The 20,975-nt window shown below is 45.3% G+C and overlaps 1 protein-coding gene across 2 annotated transcripts; it reads right to left on the minus strand.

Annotated features, from left to right (window-relative positions):
• Positions 1-630: 630 nt before the first annotated feature.
• PP7 (serine/threonine phosphatase 7) lies at positions 631-18,801 on the minus strand. 2 transcript variants are annotated; one of them, XR_015262790.1, is made up of 6 exons: positions 18,402-18,796; positions 2,366-2,845; positions 2,111-2,257; positions 1,878-1,985; positions 1,257-1,425; positions 631-912 (listed from the first exon to the last, which is right to left on the minus strand). XR_015262790.1 is itself a non-coding variant. In XM_086779335.1 (5 exons), the coding sequence occupies exons 1-5, from the start codon at positions 18,792-18,794 to the stop codon at positions 1,324-1,326; spliced, it is 1,230 nt and encodes a 409-aa protein (XP_086635461.1). In that variant the 5' UTR covers positions 18,795-18,801; the 3' UTR covers positions 631-1,323. The 2 variants fall into 2 exon arrangements, 1 of the variants encoding a protein (XP_086635461.1); XM_086779335.1 differs by having other exon boundaries at positions 631-1,425; positions 18,402-18,801.
• Positions 18,802-20,975: the final 2,174 nt, after the last annotated feature.

The raw sequence follows: 20,975 nt of genomic DNA on the forward strand, positions 1-20,975 counted from the left end.
TCCCCTCTTGAGAGAGAGAGAGAGACAACTGGTTAACTAGATAAAGATTGACACAAGATAATGTGCGCAAGTGCACGTGTGTGAGAGAGAGAGAGAGAGAGAGAGTGAGAAAGAGAGAGAGAGAGAGAGAGAGAGAGATGTATTAAAACATCTACGAATAACCCAAAAGTCAATGAGACCAACAGAATTTACATTAGTTCCATGAGATAACTAGACCGAGAGAGAGAGAGAGAGAGAGAGAGAGAGAGAGAGTTAACGCCATACAAAAGACCACCTACAACTCGTCAAAAGTATAAAAATTCACCTAGTTGATTATTTTCAAACAGTTTTGAGCAACACTCTGCTCACAAGGCTTATTTGCACGTGGCACACTACAACACTATCTCAAATGGGATGATAAAAACCTTTTAAGTAGGCTCAAGACAGATATGTTAATAGATGAATTACTGATGTATGCAAACAAGATCAAACCTTGCGCATGTGTGATGAGTATATTGCCATGCGCGAGGAGTATTGAGCTCAAAGACAACCAGACTATTGCTTTATCATGGGTAATAAACATATTGGCACATAATAAGAATGAAATATTTGAGACCTCATAAAAGATACACACCCAATAATGAATTAACATTTGCTGTAGATCAACACCTCTATTCCTAAAACATAACTTTCTGCATACAATTAACACAAAGCTCTCGACTATTTTTTGACCACAAGCCATACATTGTTCAAAAATAAGAACCCTCATATTGTGTCCAAATAGTACACCACATGAAGGTGCCGATCACACCTATGAATTTCAGGAAGAAAAAGGGTTGAAAAAACAGACATTCGGTGTCAAGTAGTGGCATGGACATGCAAGGGAAGAGACTTGCATATCCACCATTGGCCTCTGCAAAATCGTATTATCACCTGCTCCAGTGACAGGCATGGCAAGAGGCCAACATTTGATGTTTCAAAGTTTGTCATCAAAAGGTTACGTTGAATTAAAAGACAGCAATCATGAGGCACAGAGAAAAACATAGTCACTTAAGGTTTTGATCTTTCCAACTCAAGCACACCATCTTTTGTCACCTCAATAAGTTCTTGTGACGAATAAAAACAAGAAAGCTCAACCCAATGCCAAAACACATGCTGGCTTGGACATCTCCTAGGACTAAGTTCCCTCATGCTTTGAGCTAATAAGCATATTGCATAGTGCGTTATAATGATTACCCATACAATACAAACACAAACCAAGAGTGCAAAGATCAAACCTGTTGCAGAAAATGCACAAGCGCTGTGCTTTTTAAGCCCAAACATCTCATGCTCGCTTCTGCTGCTTCACTTTTCTGTGTCCCTTCCAATAGATTCATCTGAACTTGCTCCTAGATCAATCCCTTCATCTGAGTCCATGGCATTCGTAAAATCATAGTATGCAGTGGCCTGCATAAGAAAGCAAGAACATGCTAAAAGTACTCCTTAGAATCCAGAAATGATGTGGTTTCGTGATGATAGGTTAAGCTGATTTGTCCACATTTTCAATATTAGAGGTAACATGTGCAATCTAAAGATAACTTCAAGATGCATTTGTGATAAAAATTATAGGTCAATGCACCAAGGTATCTACTTCAAACATTGAAAATCTCTCTCTCAAGCACGTGCATACACACACAATGATGATAATAGTATCATCCTCCTCCAAAGATATGGTCTATGGGACCTGTCCAACGTATACCCATATACAAATGTAATGCACATGGCGTGCAGTACGCATAAATCATGTGACTAACGCGAAACACGAGCCCACACTTGCCACGTGTTGTTTGCGATCAAGGGTCTGTGTGTGTGTGTGTGTGAGAGAGAGAGAGAGAGAGAGAGAGAGAGAGAGAGATAACCTTTGGTCTAGGTAGCACAGCAGCAAATGTGAAGATCTTTGGTGATGAAAAGTCAGGGGCCTCCAACAAAATGTAAGCCCCTTTATTGTTGTATCTATGGTTGCCAGCCTAAACAAGGCAGCCACCACATAATTATTTCATGACAACGAGACCAAAAAGCATTTCATTCCAAAGATGAGGGCATTAAAAGGAGATGAAGCCCTTGCATAAGCTTGCAAAAAAACATTAAAAACCTGAAATTGTGGATAATCCGGAGCACTGAAGAGGGTGATCAGTTTCCCGGAATTCACCACATGATCTATCGTGTAGCCTTTGCTCATGTCCTGCATCTCATGCCGCTTCACCCTTGCATCAGGCCCTTCATGAGATCTCACAATCAACTGCACCTCCAACAATCAACTGCGACATATCAACCACGCCATGAAGACATATCAACATATGAAGCGCTTGAGAGAGATGGCCGGCATGATGCCAGAGAAGCCTCTAACCTTCAGTTTGTTCTTCTGCAAAAACTCTTCAGTGCAGTCGGGACCCCAAAGTAGACCAAGGCCACGAGCAGTATTCGGGGAGAGACCATGCTCAAGTGCCGGGTCTGACCACAGAATATCACCTGGTATAGCATTGCTACCTCGCCCGGATGGGTCTAACACCCCTCTCCTAGCCATTGCCAGCTCATCCAGTGTACCTAGCCGTAGAAGTTTGCACTCGTTACGAGCCCTGCCTTTCTTCTTATCCTTCTTTTGTGTCGCCTCAATGTGGCGGAAAAGCCCCCCATGTGCCATGTATATGCAGTCCGCAACGATGGCAGCAAGAGGGAGACCCTCGAAACATCCCAATAGCTTTCTGTAGAGATGTTTTGCCTGCTCAGCATACTTGGCCATAACCTCTTGCTCAAAACCATAAGCCGCTGTACAGAACCTTGTTTCGTGATTACCACGGAGTAAAAACACTCTATGGGGTAGAAATATCTGTTAAAGAAAACCCAGACAAAGGATTAAACTCAGTCACGACTCTAAATACTTTGCAAAACTAAATAATGCCTGGAAGATTTTGGAACCACTTCTTAGTTTATATATGGAACACTTCGTCACTTTGATGCAAGAAAAGAGAGAGACTGCACAACGCACAACATTGGGTCCCAATAACCCACTGAAGGGCCCCACCAAGGATGGTGCTTTGCTTCAGTGCTGCAGATGGATGAATACAAGAATGGGCTGCTTTCTTCCCTGGACTGAATTGATGATATCCAACCCATGGGGCAGCCCATTCATATGTCGGTGCCTGGGGTAACAAACCTGTTTTTTTTTTCCCTTTTCTCATTTTGCACAATGATATCAGCAGTACATGGGTTTTGGACAGCCACCCATACATTCTGGATTCGCTCCAAGTTGGACTCGAAGTCTCAGCGCATGACTTTTCTCGGATACAGCACTATGTCCAAGGCATATCGTCTTTATGATCCTTAGGCCGGCAAAGTTATTGTGAGCCGTGATGTGGTGTTCGACGAGACTCCTACATCTTCAGAGGGGGGTGGTGAGCCTCTTCTTCCTCCACCTCCATCTCCGCCTCCTCCTCCTCCTCCTCCCTCTGCTTCTGTTACACCTCCGTGGATTCTCAGTTAGATGATGATGACTCCGCTCCTCCTCCGGTGAGTTCGAGCAGATCTGTGCCTAGATGGTATTATCAGACAGTTCGTGATTCTGGGTTACGTGAGCTTCCTTCTGCTCCTCTGCCTGGTTCTCTCCGGCGTTCCTCCAAAGTTACAGGGAAACAAATTCATGAGAGCAACATGTTTGTTAATTATGCTCTTATGTCCACTATCATTAATGGTCCTTCTAATCCCACTTCTGTGGACAAGGCTCTATCACATGAGCCTTGGCGTCGTGCTATGCAGGCAGAGCTGGATGCTATCGAACGGAATGGCACTTGGATTTTGGTGCCTCGGCCACTGCAGCGTAAGGTGATTGGTGTGCATTGGATCTTCAAATCGAAGTTCCGAGCTGATGCCAGCTTGGACAAGCACAAGGCGAGGTTGGTTGCCAAGGGTTATGCTCAACGCCCTGGTGTCGACTACGATGAGACCTTCGCTCCGACGGCTCGGATGACTACCATTCGCTCCGTTCTTGCTCTTGCAAGCAAGTCATCATAGATGGCCCGTTTTCCAAATGGACGTCAAGTCGGCTTTCCTGAATGGAGAGCTTACACAGGAGGTTTATGTTGATTAGCCGCCGGGATATGTTGTTCCAGGCAAACAGGATCACGTGTACCGGCTGAAGAGGACTTTATATGGTCTGAAGCAGGCTCCACGAGCTTGGTACCAGCGGATTGATGAGTTCTTTCAAAAGCTCGGCCTGCACCGTTCTCATGCAGATTCGAACCTTTATATCCTCCTTGAGAGGGAGTTGATTGTTATCATTGTGGTCTATGTCACCTTTTGGCCACCCAATTGGTCCACCCGTGCTTTCTTATTATGTATGTACATTGGACTAGTATCCATGGCAGTTGTTTATGCCGGGGATTGATGCCACTCATGTGATACTATAGACTTGGATTTCCGTTTGGACTTGTGCCTCCGTGTACATGCCCGGAAATGCTTGGTGGATTGGTGTTCCATTCGGTCTAGTACCTCGTGTACTTGCCTGGAGCACGTCTATTTTGATAGTCTCATGAACGGGGATTGTCCATACCAATGTTGCATTGCATAGCATCTTTATGTGCTTGCTTACTTGCAATTGAAATTGCATGTTGTTTCAATGCTTGCTTGACCAATGTGTAGTTCCGGGTAAGGGAACGCCCGCCCGTGAACCATGCGTGTGAAACTCTCCTGACATGGTTGTGTGGCATGTGAATATGTGGTAAGTATTACCCAATCTAGGCTAAAATAGCCCTTAGGACTTGGCCAATATTTATAAGTGAGTGTGTTCCCACTTCATTAAAGTTTGGGCGCCCAAAAGTCACTTATAAATTATGACCGCTTCCAAGTTCACACTCCCGAGGCGGACAAGACTCAATGTCATCCTCCCCTTTTACTCATAAATGGGCATCTCCCCATGTCCCTTCACTTGATTGGATCCCAATTCACTTACTTATTAAGTGAAAATTCGTGTTTTCTCTTCATGAAGATTTTTGGAGGCTAAAAACTTTGTTTTTTCACCATTTCTCTCCATTTCCAAGCTCTCTATAGCCACACCCAACTTGCTAGGGTGTTTTCCAAGCTTCCAAGAGTGTTTCCAAGTGCTAATCACTCTCCTACTCACTCCCAATGACTAAAATTCAGCAAAAACAGCTCTCATTTTTGCTGTAATTTCTGGTCTTTTTGCTGAAAACCCTAATTTCAGCCTTTCTTTCTCAAGTTGAACCATAGGGGAAGCTTTCCCAGGGTTCCCTTCATCCTCTTGAAGACTTTTGTCGTGAAGAAAGGCGACAAATCAAAGATCTCAACACTCCAAGGACTTCCATCGCGAAGACTTCTGCTGTCATCGACTCTACTTGCTATTGGTAAGCTTTTATGCTTAAATTTGGGAGCAAGTAGCAGGAGGGAGGAACCGAATTACAAGATCACATACCCTGTGTAGTGTTCTCTTGTCCTACGTGCTCTCTTGCAGATTGTTGCTACCTTGTGTTGGTGGAGGGAGGGGTCGGTCGTTCCGGCTCATTGTGTGTCTCTTGTCAATTCAGCAATGTACTTCTTGTATTTTGAGCAAGTGTCCATCAAATCTTAGTGTATTTAAGTGTATTGATTAGCATTGTGTTCAACCAAGTTACATTGGTATCAGAGCATACGGTTCTCTTTCACTTCTATCGTGAGAGACGATCACCGTGAACACTAGCTATCTCTATACTTAGAACATTATGGACAGCCATACAATGAATGTTGAAGATGCTAATACAAGAGGCAGGGACAATGAAATGCATGCCTCCAATGCTTTACAGGATGAGCAAACTCATGTGGTGCACAATAGGGAACATGAATATGTGGAACAGTCGTCCCGTGGCAAAGACGTGATATGCAGCAGAAGTCTTTGTATTGGAAGATCCTGTCACACAAATGCTCACACCGTCTTCTGTATCCTGAGTTTCGTCAGTTTAGCAATCCATTTCAATACTTCAAACTTTAAAGAGATGAGAGAGAGAGATATGAGAACTGTACACCAGATTGGGTCCCGAATTACCCATTGAAGGGCCCCCTATCCGACGAGATAGTATTTGCTTTATTTCTTTAGAGAGAATGACTGTGGACTGTAGATAAGCCAAACGCAAGATCTCGGAGGATCGGAGAGTGGCTGATCTGTACACTGCTGTAGAAACACGTCGATGACCTGATCTCGAGCCTATGCACTCTTCCCAAGGGCATGAGGAAGGGCTGCACACCTGAGGCTGAGAGAAGAAGAAGGTGGACTGTTCTACACTATGTTAGAATGCTGAAAACACTTATGAATGCTGTGTTACCTTCACCGGATGACTGCTGCATGTATGGATGATGCACAGAAGGCTGGATACTGATGCAAACTGTGGATTCAAGGCTGGAAACTGCTGTGGACAGAAACGCAGGCCTGTAGGGAGCTGCTGAACTGAAATGCAGAGGTTCTGGGACTGCTGGACAGAAACGCAAATATTACTGCTGCTGCTGGACAGAAACGCATGCATGTACTGTTGCTGGACAGAAAACGCAGTCTGGCTGCAGGCTGATTGCTGGCGTTGAACTGAGGCTTGACAGTATGCTGAATTAGAGACTGTAGAGGACTGAATCAGGGCTGCTTTGATGCTGAAAACAGGCTGATTGAAGGCTGATAGCAAGCGCCTAGGGCTGACTGAAGCAAGGGTTCTCAAGGCTGGAGAAGCAAGCTTATGAGCTCCAAGGGCTAGATTAGTCTAGGGCTGAAGGCAATGATGCTCCTAGGGTTGAGGAGGAGAGCTCTTAGCACAATGAAGACTGAATGAGAAAATAGGCTCTATGCAAGCCTATTTATACTAACTAGAGGTTGGTCATTTAATAAAGTTTTATATTTATAAATGTCCAATAATGCAAATAATGCTAAATAAATACTATTAAATATGGAAAAAAATACCAGATAAATCCCAGTAAATTCCCTAAGGCTTCGGGGATGTTCTAAATGATGCACAGGCATATGCATGCATATTATGCAAGATGCAGAGTGCTTTCTGATGCAAACCCTAAGGCTTCTACTGACTCTACATGCATGAATGATTCTCTCCAAGTGGGTTAAGGGACTTGACTGACTGACTGACCCGCTAAGGCTGAGGAATGACCTACGTAGCTCGTGCCTGACTTATCCTGGACTGAGGATGTACAATGCGGTCACAACGTACGACAATTATCATCCTATTGGATTCTAAAACTGTACAACTGCTGCACTTCTAGTGATGAGCCATCTTGTCACCATGCACTGAGTGCAGAGTGCATGTGACAAAAGAGAAGATGCAGGAAGAAGAGTCCATAGTCTTGAGGGCTGAACTTACTCGTATGCAGGCTCTTCTCCATGCACAACAAGAAGAATTGAATCTCTGCCGCCGCGAGGATCCATTGGTACATGACCGTTTGAAGGCCAAGAAAGCTGAATATTATATGGATCATGCAATGGCAATGATTGCTCAAGAGTTACACATGCAACCGAGGGATGCAGCACGTGCATACTCGGCTCATACATACCTATGCAGAAAAGGAAACCATCCCACATGTCTTGGAATCCCCACAAGTGCCCGAACACGAACTTATGTCTAAGAGGATGAATCTCCATGCTATGGGAGAGGAACAATCAGTGACTTCACGCCATGCAGGAATACCTTATGTAGCCCGTGAAGGATACAATGTTTATGGCAGTGGTCAAAATGTATGTCAAATGCCATTGCCGGCTAAAAATGTGCATGCACAACACATGCAACATGGGCTGCAATTTTCTGTTGGTGCAGGTATTCCGTGTATCTCTCATGCCACTCATGCCTTCGAGTGTGCTCATGAGGGAGAAGTTATGGCTGAAAATGTATCAATGCATGTTGAGGGGCCACCCATGCCTCATGCTTACAGGACACATGTATCTATGCCTTACGCATCACCTTTTGGTCCAAAAATGATACCAATCACAGGGACTGTCCCAATGGACAAACATGGGGGAAAATATGTTGAGATGCACACACATGCATCAAAGTCTCGTGACTTCAAAGCCGGAGACAAATCTGTGAAGTTTGACACATATCATGGAGAATATGATGCATCAAAGACACTTGCTTTTATTGCCCAGTTTGATATTGCTTTCAATGATGACTATTTCACTCAAAAATCCATGATCCGGCACGTAAGCATGTTCATGAAAGGCACTGCTGCCCATTGGTGGCTCACGGAGAAGCTCTCACTGAATCCTGTTAGATCATGGGAAGAGTTCAAGGAGAGATTCTATGCTCAATTCTTGCCTCCCAATGCATTGAATGAGATAACAATGAAGTGGGATTGGGATAAAGCAACATGAGGGGGAATCGATAAATGCATATGTACAAAAGTTTTGGAAAGTGCTCTTGGAGGTGTCTCCATTTATGCATGTCACCGAGGCGGAAAGGAAGAGAAGGTTTCAATCGGGATTGCAACCCGTGTACAAAGCGGGACTACAAATGTATCCTGGTCATACCTTACACCAATTAATCGCAGCTGCCACCACAGCCACCGAACAATTGGAACTCAAATTGAGTCGATCCAATAAGGCTAAACTCTCATTTCAAGGCAAAGAGAGGGCTGTCCAAAACCTGCAAAATGATGGACAGCCACCTAAAAAGGACCAAAACCAAGATAAAAATGGTCCAAAGGCTCAAACCATCCCTTCAAACTGAGAGACTATGGTGTCACTCCGAAACAGAAAAAGCAATATATGAGTGAGGGGAAATGCTTTACTTATGGTAGCACCGAGCATATTGTTGGGGTAAAGGCATAATGCCCACCCTTATAGTGTGTACAAGGCCATAAGTTATAGTACATAGTACACTTAGTACTTTTAATGTACTAAGTGCACTATGTGTACTAGTGCAATATACATGTGTGATAGGGGAGTCACACACTCACTTGGTGAGTTGACTTATCCCCACAACTCTCTCTCTCTCTCTCTCCCTTGCTTCTCTGTGTATGTCTCCCACACAAGTGAAACCCTAACTATTTCTCCCCATCAACTGGTATCAGAGCCCTGGTTTAGGGTTTGTTCTCGAGTGCTGAATCACTGGCTCGTAGGGGATTCTTCTTCTCCCATTCAATTCAGTGTGCAAGGCAGCCAGCTGCTCGACTCTCCAGCAGCAGCTGCTTTGCCACAGTAGCACACAATCGAGCCAGCAATCTTGAAGGGCGAATCCAAGGGGGCAGGCGTGTCAGGCGCCTACTGCAACAAAGGCGTGTCGGATACGTAAGCCAAGGCGTACAGCCGAATATAGGCAAGGCGACGTCAATCGTGTAGGCGCTAGGCGATTCGGCTGGCTACTTGAGTCGAGCGTGGAGCAGCAAACTGAAGTGATGGCGAATACGTCAGGCGGGCGTTAAGCGAAGGCGAAGCTGGAGGCGAGCTTGTAAGCGGGTGTGTAAAAGCATCATTGGTATACGCGGGTGTGTATACGCAGGCGGAGAAGGCTGCGTATCACAACCGGCGACACACAAAACAACCGCAGAACTGCAGAACCCTTCCAGGGGGCCCTTTCGCTCGCTTGGGAACTGGTGGCTGACGCAGTCGATGCCTTCGAGTCATTGCTGTGGTGGCTGAAGCAGTCGACGCCTTCGAACAGCCCACGCAGCCCAACAATCCACGCAGCCCAACAATCCACGCAGCCCAACAACCCACGCAGCCAGCCCACGTGGCTGCCCAGGCTGCCCACAACCAGCACACGGGGTTGCCCAGCTGCTCCAGAAGCTGCCCAGCACCGAAGTCGCCGCCACCACCGCCTCCATCTCAGCTGCAAGTCAAGAAACTCAGAAAAATCAGAAATTTCAGAGGTATTTGCCTTCAATATTTTGGGAATTTCTTATCAATTCAAGCAATTGAGCAGGTACAGGTGCCCAATTGCTCAATTTTTGAGCAAAATTGGCAAAATTGGGTGACATTGGTCACAATCAGGATAAATTTGCAGGAAATTGGTCAAATCAAGATCAATTTGCAGGAAATTGGATGTCGAAATTTGGGGATTTTGATGTAATTGTGCAATTAAGCACTCATACATGCTGTATGATGTGAAAAATCGCACATTTGGGCAAAATTGCAGCAAATTGCAGTGCAAATCAAGGGGCTTTTGTGCCGATTGGGTTGATTTGCATGCAGGCAATCGCATTTGATGCTGTGGATAATGTGCTGATGCCTTACAAGCACTCAATGTGCCTGTAAATCAAGGGGCTTTCATGTATTGGATGTATATGTGGCCAGGGGGAAGCATCGTGAACACGCTAGATGCCTTCATGTGCGTCAATGTACCATGTATGATCAGAAATTGATCTTAAATCAAGGGGCTTTTCAAGTTTTTATGCTTGTTGAGCTTGGCAAAGCAGCAGGCAAGACATTTATGCCTTGAATCCTCAAAAATCAGCTTGCAGTCAAGGGGCTTTTGCCCAATTTCTGTTCGGGACTGTTGTATGCAGTGTACGGGACTGTAAAAGTCTGATTTTCACTCATTTGGACAGCTAGGAGAGCATTTATTGCTATTGTACCTACTGGTACAGATTTGGCACAGCTTTGTGCATGTTTTGGCATGGCTGTACACTGTTTTGAGTGACCAAAAGGTTCAATTTCAGCCGCTGTACTTGCCGGGACAGGTTCGGTACATCATTGGTGAGCACTTGGTACTGCTGTACAGTACTTTGGAAGGGCAAAAGAGCACATTTGAGGTGCTGTCCAAAATCTGCAGCAACCAGATTTTGGTGTTTTCATCACATAAAGTGGGAGAAAAGTTGCATTTGTGCTTCCGCAGTGGGAGATAAACTTTGGGAGAATAACCGTGAGCACTTTGTGTGCTTTTGGTGCAGTGTTTGCACATTTGCAGGGAGTCAGGCATTGACAGGTTGCATTTTGCTATGGCAACCACGGGTGAGAGCTCTTCATTGCTTCATATCAAGAAGCTTGAAGGCTCGCATAATTATGATATTTGGCAAACCCAGTGCTACAATGTGTTGCTCCAGAAAAAGCAGCACAAGCCTATCAAAGAAAGGGGTGTAATGCCCGCTTCTCTTACTGCTGAAGAGTGGGAAGATATGGATGAGCTGGCAAGATCTACTATCATGTTGTCTGTGTCAGACTCATTACTTTTCAGCATTCGTGAAGAGAAGACAGCTTGGGGAATGTGGCAGAGATTGCAGGACTTGTATGCCCAGCAAAGTGCCTCAAGCAAAGTGTATTGGTTGAAGAAACTCATAGGTCTTCAGATGAAGGAAGGGGCGTCTATGACAGCCCATCTAAATGAGTTTAATGGTATTGTCAGTCAAGTCATTAATCAAAAGTTGGCCATGGACGATGAGTTCAAAGCCACTTTTCTGTTATGCACTTTGCCAGAGAGTTGGGACACATTCAGGACAGCCACTAGCAATTTGCATGCTATGCTGTCATATGCAGATGTTGAGGGTGCTCTTCTTCAAGAAGAGATGAACAAGAAAAACAACTCTGTTGGAAAGTCCAATGCAATGAATGCACGTGGGAGATCCCAGCAAAGGGGGAAAAGCCAAGAAAGGGGAAGGAGCAAGTCTCGCTCCAAAAAGGATTTGGAATGCCATTATTGTGGCAAGAAGGGACACATCAAAAAGCAATGCTACAAATGGAAAAATGATCAAAAAGAAAAGGGAAAAGGCAAAGACAAAGAGAAGGATGAAGCCAAAGATGTAAAGCCAAAGGGCAAAAGTGGAGTCAAGATCGAAGAAATCAATGTGTCACATGCAGGTGGCAGTGAGGATGAGGTCCTATTTACGTCTTCACTTGATGCCCATTCACTTCTTACAGGTGGTCATGGTATGCACTCATGGATCATTGATTCAGGTGCCTCCTTTCATGTCACAGGTTGCAGAGACTTGTTTGTCAGGTATACTGCTGGCAGTGAAGGAGTGGTTTATTTGGGTGATAACCATGCATGCAAGATTCTTGGTAGAGGTGATGTGAGGCTTGTATTTTCAGATGGCTCACAGCTTATGCTCCATGATGTCAGGCATGTGCCTGAGATCAAGAAGAATCTGCTTTCTATTGGACAGCTTGATGATGCTGATTATGTTACCACATTTGGTAGTGGAAAGTGGAAAATTAGTAAGGGCTCACTGGTTGTTGCCAGAGGCTCTAAGGTGGACACTCTTTATTTCATGCATGCAGGTGTTTGTCACCATGCTAATGTAAATGCAACCGAGCTGCCGGAAATTTCTATGTGGCATAGCCGGTTGGGACACATGAGTGTCAAGGGAATGGAGCAATTGTCTCGTTTGGGTTACTTGCCTTCTCTAAAGTTTTCAAGTTTTCAGTTTTGTGAGCATTGTATATATGGCAGGCAACTGCAGTGCCCCCACAAGAAAGCTCTTGGACAGAAAGATGCTCAGTTAGAGCTTGTGCATACAGATGTATGTGAGATGCCTCAGCTTTCTTTGGGAGGGGCAAAATACTTTGTGTCTTTTATAGATGATGCCACACGCAAGGTGTGGGTTTATCCTCTTCGTTTGAAGAGTGATACATTCTCAGTGTTTCAGAAGTTTGTTGCTCATGTTGAGAATCAAACTGGCAAAACACTGAAGGCTTTGCATTCCGACAATGGTGGAGAGTATATGTCCAAACAGTTTCAGGACTTTTGTGATGCTAAAGGCATCAAGAGGGAGCTCTCTACTCCTTATGATCCTCCACAAAACGGGACAGCAGAGAGGATGAACAGGACCATTCAGGAGAAGGTCCGTTCTATGTTGTCACATGCTGCATTACCTCATGGTTTTTGGGCTGAAGCTGTTATGACAGCCATTCACCTTATAAACAGGTCACCTAACACGAGGCTCGGTGGGAAAGTGCCAGAAGAAGTATGGACAGGGAAGCCTCCGTCATACAAGCACTTGAGAGTGTTTGGTTGCGTTGCGTACGTGCACATACGCAGGGAAATGCGCACCAAACTTGATCCTAAGTCGCACAAATGCATATTCCTAGGATATAGTGACAGAGGTGAAATGGGGTATAGACTTTGGGATCCCATGAATAGAAAGATCATACGCAGCAATGATGTCATTTTTGATGAAACATGCATGTATAAGGAGCCTGCAAGGCAACATGAGCCTGGCAGAGTCATCTTTGATGATGATGGACATCATGGACAACAACAAAGGGCTGTAAATCAGCCATTACAGAAGCAGGAAAACCAGCCCTTAAATGGTGCTGAAAATGGTCCAAATGGACAGCCAGAGATGGCAGAAGATATCCCTATGGATATACCACAGTTGGAGGAGATACCTGGCATGATATTTCAGCCTTATGGCATGGAACAGGAGCCACCAATGGGTGATATGCAGGCTGGACAGCAACCTGCAAATGATGGTCATTGGGTACGGGGGTCCACTAGACCCTCCAGAGCCCCTGACAGGTTTGTTCCAGGGGTTGACTACTTGATGCTTACTGACTGTGGGGAGCCCTCATGTTATAAGGAGGCTTTACAGAGGGCAGACAAGGCTCTTTGGGAGCGTGCCATGAAGTCAGAGATGGATTCTCTGCACAAAAAAGGAACATGGAAGTTGGTGCATTTGCCTGCAGGCAAGAAGGTTTTGCCATGCAAGTGGGTATACAGGCTCAAAGTTGCACCAGATGCAAAGCCAAGATACAAAGCCAGGTTAGTGGCTAAGGGCTTCAAGCAGGAATATGGTGTGGACTTTGATGAGATCTTCTCTCCAGTGGTCAAAATGACCACACTTAGAGCTCTGTTGGCTTTGGTTGCGCATGATGATCTAGACTTGATTCAGATGGATGTGAAGACTGCTTTTCTTCACGGTGATCTCCATGAGGAGATATATATGCAGCAGCCAGAGGGTTATGCAGTAAGTGGAAAGGAGAAGCTTGTATGCAAGCTGAAAAAGAGTCTTTATGGGCTCAAACAGGCACCAAGAGAATGGTATCATAAATTTGATACATTCATGAAATCTCAGAAATTCAGGAGAAGTGACATAGATCACTGCTTGTACACCAAAAAAGCTTTGGATGGCAGTCTATTGATTCTCATTTTGTATGTTGATGATATGTTGATTGCCGGGAAATCTCGTAAAGAGATGGATGCCTTGAAGAAGAGGCTGCATGAAACCTTTGATATGAAGGATTTGGGTGATGCAAATCACATCTTGGATATGCGGATACTTCGGGACAGAAATCAGCATGTGTTGTATTTGTCTCAGAAGGAATACATTGGCAAAGTCTTGCAGAGGTTCAATATGGACGGGGGGAAGAAGGCTAGTACTTCTTTGCCTCCATATGTGAAACTCAGTGCTATGGACAGCCCACAGTCAGATAGAGACAGGGCTGATATGGCCAAGATTCCGTATGCTTCAGCTTGTGGCAGTCTCATGTATGCCATGGTTGCTACTAGGCCGGACATTGCATTTGCAGTGGGAGTGGTTTCTAGATACATGGCCAACCCTGGCAAGAAGCATTGGGAAGCAATGAAAGGTGTCATGAGATACCTGAAGGGCACACAGGATATGTGCATATGCTTTGGCAAACAGGATGCATTAGTGCATGGTTACACGGATTCGGATTATGCCGGTCATCCAGATAACCGGAAGTCTACTACCGGTTATGTGTTTACATTCACAGGAGGTGCTGTGTCATGGATATCCAGGATGCAGAAGTGCACAGCCTTATCTACTACAGAGGCCGAGTATATTGCAGCCACAGAGGCTTGCAAGGAGGCATTATGGCTATCTCGGTTAGTGGTTGATTTGGGTTATACAGGGGATATTCCATTGTTGCATTGTGACAGTCAGAGTGCCATCCAGTTGGCAAAGAACCCTGTCTTTCATGCAAAGACGAAGCATGTGGATGTGAAGTATCACTTCATCAGAGAGGTGATAGAGAACAAGCAAATTCAGCTTGTTAAGATTCATACGGATGACAACCCGGCTGATCTGTTGACAAAGAGTTTGCCTCCGGAGCGGTTTGCTCATTGCAGACACTTGATGGGCATTGGATGAGGCCAGTTTCAGCCTTGATATGGCCTTGTATATTATCATGTACATGCTGATTTTTTCTTTTCCTTCATTTAAGGGCACTTTGCCTTTAAGTGGGAGGTTGTTGGGGTAAAGGCATAATGCCCACCCTTATAGTGTGTACAAGGCCATAAGTTATAGTACATAGTATACTTAGTACTTTTAATGTACTAAGTGCACTATGTGTACTAGTGCAATATACATGTGTGATAGGGGAGTCACACACTCACTTGGTGAGTTGACTTATCCCCACAACTCTCTCTCTCTCTCTCTCCCTTGCTTCTCTGTGTATGTCTCCCACACAAGTGAAACCCTAACTGTTTCTCCCCATCACATATTGCAAAGACATGTCCAAACAAGAAGAAGCGTGATAATGCAAATGCATCAAAGCCTAATGTGCATATGGTTCCGGATGTAGAAGGCAACACTTCACATGATAGCAAAGATAGGGTTGTATGTAAAGCTTGGGGACAGCTCAAAGATCAGTCCGCTTTGTTCATGTTTGATGATTCTACATCTGAAAATTTCATATCCACTCAGATGGCAGCTGCTTTGGGTATTGAAGTGGAGGACATGGGTCCTCAAATTGAAGGAGGGGTTGCCTTTGTTGGTAGAGAAGTGCAAGTTATGCCTATTTTTGACAAGTTGCGCATACACATTCAAGGCTATGTGGATCATGAGGATTTTCTTGTGGCACCTTTGAATGGTTGTGATGTATTGCTTGGAAAGCCTTGGTATACACGTATTGATCCGTGCAAGGCTTACAAGACCAATAGGATCACCTTCATGCATAAGAGCCAAGAGCATGTAATTGATGCTGGTGAAGAGAGTGATACCATTCCCCTTGTATCTCATGTACAAATTAAGAAAGTAATGAAAAAGAGTGTTTTTGCGTACTTGATTTTTGTACGAGATCATGTTGAGGAAAATAATGTACATGTACACACTCTTAGTAATGATAGGCTGAAATTTTTGCAAGAGAACAATGATTGTTTTGTTGATGAGTTACCAAATGAGTTACCACCTGTACGACCGGAAGATCATCGCATTAATCTTGTGCCGGGTAGCTCACTACCTAATAGGCCAGTCTATCGTGTAAGTGCATCCCAAAAAGAGGAGATCATGAAGCAAGTGAATGAGCTTCTTGAGAAGGGTTTGGTTCAGCCAAGCTCTTCCCCATATTGTTCACCCGTCCTCTTGGTTCAAAAGAAGGATGGATCCTTTCGTATGTGTGTGGATTATAGAGCTTTGAATAAGCTTACCATCAAGAATCGGTTTCCGATTCCACGCATAGGCGACATCCTTGACAAGTTGGATGGATCAGAATACTTTAGCCGAATTGATCTCAAGAGTGGATATCATCAAGTGCGTGTAGTACGTGAGGATGTACACAAAACTGCTTTTAGAACAACATTTGGACTTTATGAGTATCTTGTTATGCCTTTTGGTCTTACAAATGCCCCGGCTACATTCAATAGAATGATGAATCGCATATTCTGTGGGTACAGGAAATTTACAGGTGTCTTCTTTGATGACATCCTAGTCTTCTCAAAGACCGAAGAAGAGCATAAAGCTCATTTGGCTATTATTTTTGAAGAGCTCCCTAAGCATAAACTCTTCATAAATGCAAAGAAGAGTGAGTGAGTCTTATCAGAGATACATTATCTTGGGCATATTGTGTCCAAAGATGGAGTCCGGATGGATCCTGCAAAGATTGATGGAATTCGGAATTGGCCCGAATTGAGTTCGGTGCATGACATCCGTAGTTTTCTTGGATTATGCTCTTTCTACCGCAGGTTCATTCGGCACTTTGCATGGATTACTTCTCCTTTACATGATTTGACAAAGAAGAAGGCCGTGTTCAAACGGACTAATGTAGAGAGAGATTCATTCCTCAAATTGAAAGATGCAACTACTCATGGTCCAGTGTTGATCATTCCGGATTTGCAAAAGCCTTTTTGTGTGGAATGTGATGCATCTGGAAATCGCATAGGAGCCGTCCTTAATCAAGAGGGACATGCCGTGGCTTATGAGAGTCGTAGATTGCATGATGCAGAGCTATCTCTTGGCATTTATGAGAAAGAGCTCTTGGCAGTAATTCATGCACTTACTATATGGAAACATTACCTTCTTGGGACTGATTTCACTGTGAAGACAGATCACCAGAGTTTGAGGTATTTTCTTACTCAAACTAAGTTGTCAGAGAAGCATATGAGGATGGCCAATGTGCAGGTAATTAGATTATGCATGGTCTCATCTCTAAGGAGACTGATCATTGCTAGATAACTCTCAACTTTATTTGCCTTTACACTCAAAAGCCTAATTCGAACCTCTCAACTTAAGATCTCTCTCTCTCTCTCTCTCTCTCTCTCTCTCTCTCTCTCATATGCAACCCCTTTAGTAGCATTAGGTAGGTCATCTTGGCGTTGATAGCTGGAGCTTGCACAAAAAAACAGCTTAGGAATACACAATTCTTATTTGCTCAACCTACACACACATCAGAGCACAATCTCTACAAGGTTTGTTTAATCTGCCAGATCTACTTGGTTGACATGTGGCAGCTATTGACTCTTATTCTCCTCATACGACACAGCTCGGTCAACCACAACTTTGACCATCTATGACACTTGATCGGTCAGACACACACATATCTTGCACACACTCCACATCATCATCATTTTAAATGCCTTTGTATCTGGCAGAACAAGACCCATAAGACATGTTATACTCTAGAGGGCAATTATAGAAAAATCATCATCATCATCTTTCTCTCTGTGGCGTACTCATCACACTTCGGAGTTTCATTCTCAGTGCCTTCAAATGAATCATTTATACTCCACTGGCTTGGCTACCACATTAGAAGCCCTCCTCATCATTATAATCTCTCTCTCTCTCTCTCTCTCTCTCTCTCTCTCTCTCTGTGGATATCAACCGAGCAAAACTGGAAAAGGTCGAAGCAGCTAAAAAGGCAAAGAAATGGGTTGTACTCTGAGGGGGACAAGCCCTTATCCAGGATTTGAAGAGCCAAAGCTAATGGAATCCCAACCCCAACTCAGACAAAGAGGAGGAAAACTGGAAAAGAGGGACGAGTCCTTATCAAGGAATTGAAGAGCCAAAGCTAATGGAATCCCAACCCCAAGTATGATGATGTGTACTCGACTCCCATGAGGCTATAGACTCTTAGGACTTGGTTTTGATGATTACTATCCATGAGCTCATCATGCATTGTGACAAATCTCAGCTCATATTCGGTCTCCATGGACGTTGATCTACTCTCTCTCTCTCTCTCTCTCTCTCTCTCTCTCTCACACACACACACACAAAAAGCAATAGAGAAAGAAAAAATTTACCTTCCAAGCTAGAAGCAAAAGGAAGGTCTCGAGACCCCAAGCGCCGCGGTCGACGTAGTCTCCATTGAACACGAAGATGCGGGAGGGCGAAGGGGGGCCCGCCATGTCGAGGAGATGGACGAGATCATGGAATTGGCCATGCAGGTCGCCCACCAAGACCACAGAGCAGGTGGGCTCCACGGCCACGTGCAGGCAGTTGGGCTCGCGATGCAGGAGCTTGGAAGCCGAAACGACAAGCGAATCGATTACAGCCACGGGCAGCACAGAGACCAGCTGCGATGCGGGCAACACTCGCGAGGCCGAGTCCAGTCTGTCTGTGAAGGAATCGATCCATGCCTTCGAGAGAACCCCATCTGGTGGCCACTGGACCACTGTTCCTTCCATACCAGACATCTTTGCTAGCCGTAATATAATTGAGTGCTACACAGTACATTTATTTTATTCACTAAGTCCGATTAAATTTTAATTATTTAATTAATCAGGCTACGCTCGATTAATTAACTAATGGCTATGCCCAAGGTTTTACCTTAAGATGAAATATACCTTAAAGTCTTTTTTTTATTTCTTTATTCTCTTTCTCCCCCCCTCACCTCTTTCTCTCTCTCTCCCCCTCTCACTTCTTACCCTTCACCCCTCCCCCACACGGTCGCACTTTCTTCTACCTATATCTAACCTGGCTAACACGGCCCCCCCACGTGGCAACATTTTCTGAGGGTACATCACGTTTGCATCCATGCAGCCGTCACCCGCCTCAAGTTGCAAGTCCACCCCTCCTCCTCTATCACCCACAGGTTGCAGGTCCACCCCTCCTCCTCGCTGTCACCCGTCGCCCGCCGTTCGATGCTATATACAAACACCTCCTCCTTCAACCCCTCTCTGAGTTGCAGGTCCACCCCTCCTCCTCTCTATCACACGCTCTCTATCACCCAAGCAGGCGCTGCATGCAACCGCCGCCTCCTTCAATGTGGTGCACTGGCGAGTTTTCAAACTTCTACCTTCGTTTTGAGCAGGTTGGTATTCAGGTGTGAGTCTTCGAGTTCTTCCTCTATGTTGTGTACGGCTGGTGAGCCATTCCTCTCTCATTTTCTCTCTCTCACACTTTTATTTTCTCTAATTTTGTTTGTTGTGCAGGTGAGGTGCTCCTGTTTGGTCGTCGCCTCCCCTCCTCGGTCTACTTGTGTAGCTCTATGTCGTCGACGGTGTCTTTTGCTGAGGTAAGCCCATCTTTCCAGTCTACTCATGTTGCTCTTTGTCATCGACAATGTCCTTACACTGTATTGCTACGCGTTGTCTTGTCGAGGGTTGCATCTACCTATATCTAGCCTGGCTAACACGCCCCCCACGTGGCAACATTTTTTGAGGGTTTACGTTTGCGTCCATGCAGCCGCCTCCTCTGTCATCCACTGCAAGTGGCAAGTCCACCCCTCCTTCTCTATCACCCGCCGCAGGTTGCAGGTCCACCCCTCCTCCTCTCTGTGACCCGTAGGTTGAAGGGCCGGCGCTATATACAAACACCTCCTCCTTCAACCCCTCTCTGTGTTGTAGGTCCACCCCTCCTCTCTATCACGCGCACTCTATCACCCACAGGTTGCAAGGCGGGCGCTGCATGCAACCGTTGCCTCCTTCAATGTGGCGCACTAGCGAGTTTTCAAACTTCTACCTTCGTTTTGAGCAAGTTGGTATTCAGGTGTGAGTCTTTGAGTTCTTCCTCTATGTTGTGTGCGGCTGGTGAGCCATTCCTCTCTCCCCTCTCATTTTCTCTCTCTCTCACTTTATTTTCTCTAATTTTGTTTGTTGTGCAGGTGTGGTGCTCCCGTTTGGCCGTAGCCTCCCCTCCTCGGTCTGCTCGTGTAGCTCTGTGTCGTCGACCGTGTCTTTTGCTGAGGTAAGCCCATCTTTCCGGTCTGCTCATGTAGCTCTGTGTCGTCTCGACGGTGTCCTTGCACTATATTGCTATGCGTTGTCTTGTCATCGAGGGTTGCAACTCTGTGCCATGTGTGTGTGTGTGTGTGTGTGTGTGTGTGTGTGTGAGTGAGAGAGAGAGAGAGAGAGAGAAAGATTGGTTGCATGCAGTCGCCTTGCTCTCTGTTGGCCGTCGCCTACCCTCCTCGGTCTGCTCTACCCCTCCTTGGTTTGCTCTCACATCCGTGTAGCTCTTTATCATCAAATGACGATGTCATTTAATTGTATTGCTACACGTTGTCTTGCAGAGGGTTGCAATCTTGCACCGCACGCGCACGTGTGTGTGTGTGTGAGAGAGAGAGAGAGAGAGAGAGAGAGAGACAGAGAGACTGGTTGCATGCAGCCGCCTTGTGTGTGTGTGTGTGTGTGTGTGTGTGTGTGAGAGAGAGAGAGAGAGAGAGAGAGAGAGAGAGAGAGAGAGACTGGTTGCATGCAGCCGCCTTGTGTGTGTGTGTGTGTGTGTGTGTGTGTGTGTGTGAGAGAGAGAGAGAGAGAGAGAGAGAGAGAGAGACTGGTTGCATGCAGCCGCCTTGTGTGTGTGTGTGTGTGTATGTGTGTGTGTGTGTGAGAGAGAGAGAGAGAGAGAGAGAGAGAGAGACTGGTTGCATGCAG

Source organism: Cibotium barometz, chromosome 40, assembly GCF_041138505.1.
Source record: "Cibotium barometz isolate CiBa-2024 chromosome 40, ASM4113850v1, whole genome shotgun sequence".
Lineage (NCBI taxonomy): Eukaryota > Viridiplantae > Streptophyta > Polypodiopsida > Cyatheales > Cibotiaceae > Cibotium > Cibotium barometz.

Excerpts from the sequence above, each read along its gene's own strand:
- PP7 (XM_086779335.1), bottom strand. The coding sequence starts at position 18,794 with ATGTCTGGTATGGAAGGAACAGTGGTCCAGTGGCCACCAGATGGGGTT. Across the intron at positions 1,986-2,110 it reads CGGATTATCCACAATTTCAG|GCTGGCAACCATAGATACAA; the intron begins GTTTTTAATGTT and ends TGCCTTGTTTAG. Across the intron at positions 1,426-1,877 it reads CTGTGCTACCTAGACCAAAG|GCCACTGCATACTATGATTT; the intron begins GTTATCTCTCTC and ends TTTCTTATGCAG.